We start from the raw sequence: 11,836 nt of genomic DNA on the forward strand, positions 1-11,836 counted from the left end.
CTCAAAATGAGTGAGTGTGAAGATGGCGACTGAGTGATTTTCATCTCATAGAGGATCTATACATGTGCGCAATTAGATTTCGATTTGACAAAATAAGACAAACAAAAGTCCCCGAAACCCAATAACCTTCTCCCACTAATAAGTAGTATGAAGTGTCATAAGTGGCGCCGATTTAGTCTACTGTTCTATAAGTTCCCTGATAAGGTTCGATTCGTCTTTCTAGACCCTTTCCGGATTAATCTGCTTCTAGCAAGCGTATTTTTTGTTATTTTTCCGCTTTTCTTTTAGGTCAAGTTTAACACGCATTTCCTTTTTGTGGTTAAGTCTTTGTTTTGATTGATAGGGCAGTGACTTCAATGATTAGAAAACCAAAACAAATATTAAAGATTTTTTAATTAATCCGAAAAAACCCACTCTGTCATGATTCAGGGGTTATTCCTTTGTTTTTTGTTCAAATCTTTTTATGTGTCATATTATTCTTATTTAAAGTTATTTTTAAATATATTTAAAATTCAATTTTGTTTATGTCTAAATGACTACAGTGCCTCTGTAAATTTTTTTTAAAAACTTAAAAATTTTTAAAATATGTTAAAATTTTCATAAATTTTCGATTTTAGTTTTCTTAATAAAAAATTTTACAATGTAAAGTGTACAGTGTTTGATTAAAAAATTAAATTGAATGAATGTACTTAACATGAAATGTAAAATAATAGAATAATAATTCACATCTTCACGTTTTCTTATCTCTCTAAACGCCTAATAAAATAATCTGTGACAGATTGCTGGACAAATTAGGCTTATCAAGAAAATTGTTAAACACATTTACTGAGTATAAAATTTCGATTGCTGTTTAATTGAGTTGAATTGAGCGTTTTTTGAGTTCTTAAATCCATTGGAATTGAGCTTTTTAGAGCCAGTTTATCAACCAAGGCTGATGCAATGGCTTAGTTAAATTGCACTTGACTTGCTTGCAGTGCCCCTAAATTAGACTCAACTCGACTGAAACTGGGTTGTTGGTAATTTACCAGGCGTGTATGTCGGCTTAAGACCCGATCCCCCTCTTTTTATATATATATATAATTGCGGCTCAGCTGAGTTTTCTGCTTAAAGACTAAGCTGCTCACACAGCTCCCCTGCCCAATATTTACGACTGGTAGTGTTTGAGTACCGCTGCCTGAAAGTAGGCAATGTTTATTAATTTAATTAAAGCCACAGCCCAAAAGAAGGCAACGATCCGTGTATCGAAACAGACTGCTCTGCTGCTAACCAAACTTAAATTAAATGCAGAGGCTAATAAAAAAAGAACTACAAATACACACACACACACGCTGAGAGTGTAAAAATTAAATGAAAATAAATTCGAGGAGGATTTGGAGAAGCCAGAGTCCTGCCTACATGACACTAAATAAACAGCCAGTTGTTACTTACTCAACAGCGAAGCCAAACAAATGGCAGAGGGACAAAAACACCAAAACCAATACGATGGCAAACAGCACACGCAGAGCGAAGTAAATGGTTAGTTCTGTGACATTTCTAAATTGAAAAACTACAAATGACTGACAACAGATTAGAGCGAGAGAGCACGTAGTTCGCAGGCAACAGCTGCGTTTTCCAGGACCTTCTTTCCCCTCTCTCTCTCTGTAAGTCCCTTATCTCCAATACGAAATACTAAACCCAATTCCATAGCCACTGCTTGACTTTGTAGATATGCCCAGTTCTTGGCCATGGCCAGGCTACACACATACGAAAATAAATAAATAAAAAACACCAGCTAGAAGTAGAAAAATTGGCAAACTTTCCTTTTAAAAGGCTTCGGCAAAAGATACAGCCAGAAAAAATAAGGCTGAAAATACATATTTTGCGGCTTTGGCTGTTGATTTCTCTCAAGTGCGAGGTTTTGTGAAACCTTTCGAGTGTATTTGAATAAGACAACAGCTGAAGTGAAGGCCTAATCAGAGCAGGAAAGATTCGAATTGTAAGAATTGTAAGAAAAGGGAAAGAAGCAAAGAGTACTGTAAAGCTCTGTAGATTTTTTGGGGATTTATTTGTACAAATTTAGGAAGCTTCAAGAAGAACTCTACTCAGGGATTGTTTAAAAAATATACTCCAAGCTTAACAGACTTAACAGATATATTTTATATATAGATATATTTTATAGGAGTATTCAATTTAATGATGGAAAATTGTCTTCTAAATGATTTTTTACACTCGCTGTACACTCACCTATGAACTTGCACTCCTCCAGTCGCTCATCGCTATGGTCCGCACAATCGGAGAAGCCGTCGCACACAAACCGTATGGGGATACATTGTTTGTCGGAGCACTGGAACTGCTTCTCGTCGCACTTGTAGGACAGACTGAGGGCTGCAAAATCAAATGCATATTAATTAATTAAGTTGAAATCCTTGGGTTAGCCGCAGACTATAATTAAACGGAAATGGGAGACGACGATGACGGCGACCAAAGGTTGGAGTTTTGTCCCAATGGGAGGGCCTAATAAAATTCATAACTAAAATTTAAGTTGAAAACTTTGGCTCGTTAAGCACACACTGAGGAAGTGAGATGGCGATGGTTTGGTGGCAAGGCTTTGTTGACAAGCCTTAAAACCCTTTTTAATGAAAGCCGAGACTTGACAATAAACAAAAACTTGTAAATAATGAAATCCAGCCGAAGGGCGAGACTTACACATGTCTACTTTATATATATATATATATATATAACAAAGAAGTGGGTGTTACTCTGCGGTCTATGTTTCTGTGGTGAACCACAAAAAGGACCCCGAAATGAAAGGCCAGAAAGTTTTTGGGGGGAATTAATAAGCGAGAATTTGATGGGAGCTAGTTGGAAAGTGTCGGTTGGGATTGCTTCATCAATCGTTTTACGGGCCACTTGACATTTCACTCGGCCGCCTTAATCTATCCTTCATTCTCTATGTCTTTCCTACGATTAGCATATATGCTAAAGTCAACCGACTTTCGGTTAATGTGCCGACATTATGCCAAGTAGGCGCATGTGAGAGTTTGTGTGTGTGGGGCATTCTATACGCGTGCCATTTGCCGTTTAATTGCGCGCATTTAACACAAATTGACAATTGCTTAGGCACCATCACAATCACACACGACCTAACCCAGTATATCACGCACACATACACATGCAGGAGCTTTTAAGGGTGGACCCAAGGCAATAGATTTTAGAACATAAAGGATTAGGGTGATCTGTGCTAAAAAAAATTTCATTAGTAATTATATTCAGAATATTGTAATATTTTTCAGTTTCTTATCTTCTACAATGAAAGGGTATACATATCCTAAAAATAAGTTTAAAAAATGAACCTTAAGTTTTAATCTCTTCTCAGGTTCTAGAGAACATGCCAACGAACTTTAGCACCCAATTTTTTTGCTGACCTGGTCGAGTTGTCATAAAAGTTATTTTTGTAAACATTTTAATTGATGGCACTAAGTCAGACATTTTAAAATGGAATTTTTTGGCAGAAATGTGGGAAGTAATCATTTAAGTTAATAAAACTTGTTTATCTTTACTTTTAAAACAATTTCTCTAGAAAAATGAGGTAATGTTCGTAAACAATTTAAACTTTGGTCCACTCCTTACCCAACACATCCACACACGCACTTAATGACAAAATCAGATCTGTCAGGCCTTGCCTTTGGCACGCACACACGTTCAAAAGGACACCCACACTCACGCACATTTGACGGAGAATATGTGTCAGTCGTGTTCATTATCATGGTGAAAATTCAAGACATGCAAGTCTTCAAATTCCACCTGCCTTGGCTTCAAATTTTTTCGCTGATTGTATTTTGCCATCTGGCTTTTCCGTACAACCCTCCATTTTCTTGCATTTTCTTTCTGCATGCATGTGAATTTATTTGCCAAAAAAAATAAATATTCTACGTTTATCATCCCCCCGCTTGCTTTTCAGTCCTGTGTGTGAAAGTTGGGAATTTTTTTTTATTAGTTCCCCGTAAATTATTAAAAATGTGCGCACACATTTTGAATTTATGAAAAGTGTTTTGTTTGCTCCTGCAGTGCACTTGTTTGCTGCTCAGATATTGCAATTGCTTTTGTAGACAAATCTGTATGTAAATGTGCAATGCAATTTGCATTTTAAGTGAGTCGTTTAGTAGCTTAATTGAAATAAATATTAAAAGAGAATGCCCCATCCGATCCGGGCTTAGATTAGTCCACATCTCTATGGACTATATATATATATATTTCTAGGTACATCACGTGCCACAAAACGAATTTATTCATCTCCTTTTTTGCAAGCTATTTATTTGTTGAATTTCTGAAAATATATTTTATGACTGGCAATTGGTTGATGGACACATAAAATTATTTCCTTTGATTCGTACTCACAAACAGCATTATGGTTTTCATCTGCCAAGCAAGTTTATTTTAATTCGAATGTTTAAAATATTTTCATTGATATCTTAATGAAATGGGAAAGCATGCCGAAAACAGAATTTTTAATCAAGTTGAGACCAAATATTGCATATTAAATAATAAGAAAATTATGAAATCAAAGCCACTTTGGTAAAAGTGAAACGTGGCAAATACATTTTTGCTTAATAGAATATTAATATGAAGAATGTTCTTTGAATAATTTTTTTTATCCTTCAAAGCATATCCCTTATCAATTTCCACTCTCCAGACATTTATTTCCACGACAATTCACCCAGCCAGCCTGCTATTTAATACAAATTAAATCAGTGGGGCAATAATTTGTGGCGTGTTCCACAAAGACCACACAGCCATGGACCAGCTGCGTCCATGGGTAATAGCCGCCAATTTGATTGACAGAATCACAAAATGTCTGTCCAACACGAAAAATACAGAAGCAATCGCAGGCAACTGGCCAATTAAATGCTTAATGCGAAGTTCATTGAACAGTTTTATTTTACTTTCAGCTCTCGGCTCTGGGGCTCCCAGGAATCAATCAGGAAAGTAAATGCTGGTCAAGAAAGACAGAGTGAGTTTCACATGAAAATCTCGCACCATTAATTCAATGACAGCAAAGGGCATGACAGGAGGGCCTGTCTTGGATAGCCAAGAGGGCGAAATAATAAACAGAAATCAGCGCAAAAGTCAATCAGAGTTCAAATCAATATAAATGCTTTATTAATGGCCCGAAAGGTTGTCGATGTTTGAGCATAATACCTCCTTCCCCCTTCGATTTGATTACGCCTGCAATCCTATTAATAGCCTGTGATTAATCATTCGATTTGGCCATGGTCAACTACACCGCAATAACAATAGGGAATTACGCAAATTAAGCGAAATATTTCCACGTTAATTTAGATAAAATGTGGGTACCAGCCAAAATATGATAATAGGAACTTTGCACCTTAACAGGCGTTCAAAAAAAAAATGATAAGATTGTTAAACGCATTGGTTGAAAAGGCTTAATCGCTCTGTAGACCATTTACAGACCGGTATAAACTAGTCAAGGATGGGCAGGTTACCTAATTCAATTGCCCTTAAAATTTATTGCCTTACAAAGTGGTCATTAAACTACTGTACTAAGCCCACACAGGTCATTTGACTTTTTAGCTTATTTTGTTTATTTTTTAAACATTTACATATTGTTAAAATGTAATTTTTTTTACAAAGATGTTTTGTTATGGCTGGTAAAGGGTCAATTGTCAGTCAAAAGGTTGTGGTCTTTAATTAGGTGCTAACAAATAGTATTAGATTTGGTGATCTTTTTTTCAGAAAAAAGCTAAATTTAGTAAATTTAGACGTTGTTGAACCTGAAGACCTATTAAACAATGTAAAAAAGTTTTAATTTGTTTTCAGGTCGAAAGTGACTTTTAATGATGTTCTGAAATATTTTAGATAGTTTGGCTAAAAGCACTTTTTAATAGTACAAACTTCATATTAGCACCTTTGAAACCTTTCCATTTGGCAGTTACTATTACTATTACTATTTTGCTTAGATTACTTAGTTATCTGACTTTCTGGAAGCGCCTGCTCTTCACTCACTCAGATAAGATAGATAACCTTCTGGGTGGGCAAAATGAAAAACTAAAATACACTATCTATGAGTACTACGATTCCCCCAGAGGGCTTATCAACACCACGTTACCTCTTTTTTTCTAATGGTTATTGTAGTTTTTATGGTTGGCATAGATTTGGACTTACTCATAAATTCAATTTCCAACTAAGCGGAAGATTAATAAATTTTCTTATCGAACAAGTGTCTAAAATAAGTAACAGCTACGTAGTTGGTTTTAATTTTAAATTCAATGGTTAAGCATGATAGTCATAAAAGGGTTTTGATGAGTAAGAATTTGATGATGGAATGACCAAAAGAAATTTGAAATTAAAATTGGTTTAGAGTTCAAGAACATGTATAGGTTTATCTTCTTTATCTCACAAGCTATTATCTCATAATTATTATAATTTCGTGTGATTTTTCCACTGCTGTGTAGATAACATTTTTGTTTGATAAAAATGGTTACCTTTGCCATTGGCGATAAAGAATAATCAACAAATAATTGTATAATCATGTGAACATTGCGCTTTGGATATCAACTCGTACAGTTTGCACTCGTCGACGGGGATTGCCGAACTTCTTCTCGAAGAAACCCCATAAAGCATTGAAGTTAAAAAAAAACTTAAGAGAAACTATTAAGATTGCTCTTAAATGCTGGCAAGAGATGTGAATTCATTCGGTATGCTTTAGCACGAGTGTCTTGTTGTTATTGTTGCTGTTTCAGTTTCAGTGTTTAATGGGAAAAAAGGTGGCCTGATCGCTAACGTCATGGCACGGCCAAAAAGAGTCAAACAACATTATTGACAAAAACAATAACAATTACTCACACATTACTGGTGTTGTTGTTGGCCCAAGTTGTAGGGGCGTCGAAAATGGCATTAAGATGACTCAGTACTATATCGGCAGCTAATAATGAATGATGTTCCTTATATTTGTCGGGAATTTCGCCAACGTCATCAGCTCAGTTTGTTTGTGAGAAATAGCGACAGTTGATTATTTTAGAGCTTCCTTCGTAGAATATCTAATGAATGCATTTTCCTAGACACTAAACAAAACACATCACGCCACCTATTTGCCTTGTAAATGAATTTGGCGCGCCGCCGACGACGCTGCGTATGCGTAATATTTTAATTGAAACCCCCGAAATAGAAAAAATCCAATTAGTAAAAGAGAAATTTGCTGGGCTGTATGGGAAATGTTATGTACAGAGAAGAATCGAAGGCCAACAAAGTTGTGACCATCAGAGCTCGTTAACAGTTCTCATTTAGAGGCCACATTGAGATACAGTTAACACCGTTTGATTTTGTTTTGCATGCCTGGCTTATGAAATTTGTCACTCAAACACGAACAATTGCATTGCACTTATTCGGCTTCTCAATTGTGCTGGAAAACCAGTTTTAAACAAAAAGAAAATCGTTTTTTTTTGTTTTTTGTTTGCTGGTTTGCTCCATAATTATACATAATGGCAAATGTTTTTGTAATTAAGGCGGCACGGCTGTAATGCAACAGTCGTTCGGTCCAGGGACCAAGTTTTTGTATCAGGGACAGACAGTCGAGATCCAGAGCACGTGCAGATTCCAGGCATAATTAGCCAAGTTAATTATAAATGTCCCGGCCAAGTTGGGACTGTTCGACAGTTTTTTTATTTTTGTCTCCTTTTTGCAGGCGATGAGCAAAACTTGTTTAAATTCGATTTTAAAATAAATCAGCTCGGCCAGGAAGTTGCCGCCTGGGAAACTTACGTTGTTGCAGTTCGACGAAGGCAGAGTCATTAAAGCTGCCAAGGACTACCAAGTAATTTGCGCTGATTTTCGATTTCAATTTCGACTCGCTTTAAGTTTTAGTTGGGCGGAAATAACTTGCTGCTTTCGTGACCTATTTAAGCTATTAAAACCAGTCTAACGATTTATTTGACACCTGAGCTTTTGCCCTTATTGAAGCTGTCAGAACTACAACGAAAATGCATTTACTCACAGGAATTGATTATGTTCTTCTCCACTGACTATTTTTAAAGGCTTAAAATCGGTTTGACATAGATAAGCAACTAACTTCTGATGCAACGGTTTTTAATCTACTAGACCCACTTTCAATCATCCGCTTTTAACCTTTAAGCTACGGCTATGGCTATGGCTATAATCATGACCCAGCGTTATTCAGTTTGTCTTTACCTTTGACATTCGTTGACGCTTACTGAAAGCTTTTAAAGTCTCCGCTTTTTGCCAAGTTGAAGGTTTCATTAAAATTTCAAAACAAAGTTTCTTCAAGTCCATCGTCTTGTGATTTCCCTACAGGGAAGTTAATGAAAATCACTTCCTAATTCATCAATCATTTTGGGCTTACGTTTTTGTAGGTTTCATAAAAACTTACTTAAGATATAGTTTTTCTTGGGAACTATGACCTCTAATTGAATTGAATATTGATACAAATTCCATTGTAAATTCCAATTTTGATAAATATGTAAATATATTGTCTGTGTTCTTAGGCCAAAAACTTGCTTATTCACGATCAGTGATTGTATAAAAGCAGCTGCATTTGGAATTAATGTATTAAAAATGCACAAATGCAATGAGTTTTAAGATACAAAATTTTAATATTTACTGGCATTAGGGAAATCTAGCTAGTAGTAACTTTTTAAATGCCATTAGAAACACTTTTTATCTCCTAAGTTTGTATTTTTAGAAATGAACTAGATGAGCTAAGTAGGGTTTTAAACCCTAAACCCCGGTTTAATGGGTAATAACAATTCTTTGAAATGAATATTAGCTTTTGCCTGGCAATAGGAAATGTTTATAAATAAATCGAGGCATTTCCAGTTTTTATTAAAGTTGTTTATCTGCCACGTGCTGGAATCGTTTAAACTGAAACTTTGACCAATGTGCAAGGCCAAGAAACTCCAAGAATCAAACACTTGTTGCTCTTTTCTGTTCTCTTCTCCCCACTTTTCGCTGCTCACCTTGCCATGTCTCTCTCTCTCTTTCTCGGCATTTTCTCTGTGAGTTTCACAAGAGCCGCCGGAGTTGAAGTCTTCAAGTGGCGCTCCATTCGCTTCATGGAGCGAAGCCGGCCGGTACAAAAAATAAGCATAAAATGGAATAATTATAAGGGGAAGCAGAACAAGCAAAGAGTGTGCACTGAAAGAAATGGTTTTCTTTTACATAAAATATTTATATTTTATTATTTGTTTCTCTCCCTCTGTTTTTTTTATTTATAGGATGAGTTTTCATAAATAAATAAATAAATAAATAAATGTCATATTTTATTTCTTCATGTTTAACCACTTTTCAAGAAGTAAGGAAGAGATTTAAATTTAATATATATAAATTTTTAAAATATCATTACAAGTTTTTAGCTTTTTATAATTTGTTATAATAAACCTAGATACAAGGCATTTTTGGCCGTGTAGGCAGAGCCGAGTGCAGAGGAAAGTAAAAGGTTTCTGCCGACAATAAAGAGTGGAAAGGAGTCAGCAGAAAGAGGGGCAGAAGGGAAGAGCTCCGTAGTCTGAAAATCGTATGACGTTGTGGAATGTTGAGACATGGAAATGGAAGTGGAGTTTACTGGCATTGCCAGACGCTTTGGCTTTCGGCTGGCAACAAAATTCACATAAATAAAACTTGAGCCGAGTAAGTCGGAGTTGGAGACGGAGACTTAGAGCCTCAGCTAAAATCGGAGCTGGAAATCGGGGTATATATTTATATGTACATATGTATATAGACATGGAGCCGTGGCTGGTGGCATGATCGCCAGAAATGCGAGAAGCGGTGGCAGCAACAATAAACACCGCCGCCCGTTACACTGGACGAAAGCCAAGATGATCTGATAAAAAACAAGCCGTGATTGAATATTAATGTGTCACTAATTAAGATTTAGGGCTCTGATAAAGAGCTATCATATAAGTTTCGTAATTACGTTTGTCGTTTTTGATTCATTATAATAGTTCCTCATATGTAAATGTATTTTTAATATTTGTAAAAGATAATGAAAAGTCCACTGTACATGGAAAACGAGGTTTACCGTCATAGAAATGAGTCATTTTGTTACAAATATTTTTCAAGAACTATAATCAAGACTTTGGTATTTTATAGAATTAAATTCTTTGCTTTTATTTCATAGGTTCTAATCAACTATGTTTTCTGAATCACTTAGACGTAAATTTGATGGTGTGATGTTCTTGCTTGATTCTTATGGTACAATCTACTCCTAAAAAGCTTTTATATTACGATTTTCTTACATTTTAAGTTAGAAATAAACCAAGTGACTAGAAAACTTACATATATCCAATGGGGTGCCGATCTTTCCCGAAACATTCAAGAACTTTAAAGGATTTCCATTAAGAACCGAGTTAAGAGAGTTGCCAATGTTTCCCATTCCAGATCCTATCCCAGGACTTATGCTGTTAGCTGCCGCTGGAGCCAGGTGTTTCAATTGATCCATGGACGGTACTAGTGTACTGGCTTTCAGTCGCTCCAGCAGTGCTGATCCGCTCAGATTGTGCATTATCTCGCTGGCTGTGGGCGTGGCAGCGGTAACCTGAGCGGCGTTTACTGCCGCTGCATTGCAGAACTTGCTGATGCTCAGGATGCAGGTGATGAAGAGCAGGTGAAACGAAGAGGTGAAACTGAAGCTGATCAGCTGCTGAACTTTGCTATGGTAATGTGTGCTGGCGCTGTAGAAGAAGCCGCTAGTTTTGGCCGGTTCTCGGCAACTGTTGCTGACACTTTCAATTGTCTGGAAATCTGGCTGAGGTGCGTCTTGAAAGCATTCCGTGAATTCCGGTAGGCATTCCGCTGTTGCCATCTTTTTGTTTCAGCTGCTAAAATATATAGGGAAACATGCACTTTAGGCTCAGTGGGTCACACACGCTTTTCACTCTAATTCGAATTGCCAAACTTATTTATATACGGCCATCTTATTAAATAATAAGTCCAAGCGAATATACACGCAACGTTTGCCAAAAAACATTTCCCAAAAAAGTGAGAGAACGAAAATCGAATGTATCGGAAAGAGTGTGCAAGGCATGAAGGCATGATAAACATGCTGAAAAAGCCCCAGCTGAAAAAAGAAACATCATACGATGTTGCGAAAAAAAAGAAACAGCATAAAAGAGCAAAGAAAACATGAAATATACACAAAAAGTGCAAACTAAGGGCGACGACTTTGGTCAATTCGAGGGTTAAACCTCATGCTGTCTCTTTCGCTCATTATATTGCTGTCTTTTTCGGTGTGAGTTTTATTTGAATATGTCAGCTATCAGCGCTGTAAAGTGTGATAAGCCAGGTGAGCCTGCTAAGTCATGCGCAACCACTACCCATTGACACCAATTCCCCTTCCGAATTCGTTCTCTTCTGTTTTTTTCCAAATCTTATTTTATTTATTTAGTTTAAATGGCGAAAAACACATGTTCGAGTGAAATTTTATGCTGTTTTTTTCACATGACATATTGACGTAACGTTTTGGGCCAAAATAGATTCATACATTATTTTGCAATTAACACTTTTTTCTCGCTCGACAAATGCTCGTTAATGATGAGCTGGCCTTAAAGCCTCGGCTTAAACTTTTTTTGTTGGATTTTATTTGCTTTGAACTTTTGCTTTCCGAAACTTTTTCGCGCTCCGAAATTTCTCAGCTTAACGGTTAAGTTATATCTAAAAGCATGCGGCGGATACGCGGAATGCGACTAGCGACGACCTAACGGCACGCACTGTGTTTACAGACTGCCGGTGGGATATCGGTTGTGAAGTGAGCTGGCCAGCGGACCAATGGCACTGTTTTTGCCACCTTCGGCTTTCGTTCGGCTACCAGCCGACGATCGCCACGCGT

The 11,836-nt window shown here is 36.6% G+C and overlaps 1 protein-coding gene across 5 annotated transcripts in view; it reads right to left on the minus strand.

Moving 5' to 3' along the window:
• LOC108113580 (low-density lipoprotein receptor) overlaps positions 1–11,708 on the minus strand; it is a 33,746-nt gene extending 22,038 nt beyond the window's left edge. For 4 of the 5 annotated variants that reach the window (XM_017224204.2, XM_017224201.2, XM_017224205.2 and 1 more), the window contains exons 1-3: positions 11,492–11,708; positions 10,288–10,829; positions 2,224–2,364 (exon numbers count right to left, since the gene is read on the minus strand). In XM_017224204.2, the coding sequence (XP_017079693.2) occupies positions 2,224–2,364; positions 10,288–10,813 (667 nt within the window). In that variant the 5' untranslated portion in view covers positions 10,814–10,829; positions 11,492–11,708. The remainder of the gene's footprint in view (positions 1–2,223; positions 2,365–10,287; positions 10,830–11,491) is intronic. The other variant, XM_017224202.2, reaches the window with a different exon arrangement.
• Between the last annotated feature and the right edge of the window lie 128 nt (positions 11,709–11,836).

This window comes from Drosophila eugracilis, unplaced genomic scaffold, assembly GCF_018153835.1.
Source record: "Drosophila eugracilis isolate 14026-0451.02 unplaced genomic scaffold, ASM1815383v1 contig_367, whole genome shotgun sequence".
In the NCBI taxonomy this organism is placed as follows: domain Eukaryota; kingdom Metazoa; phylum Arthropoda; class Insecta; order Diptera; family Drosophilidae; genus Drosophila; species Drosophila eugracilis.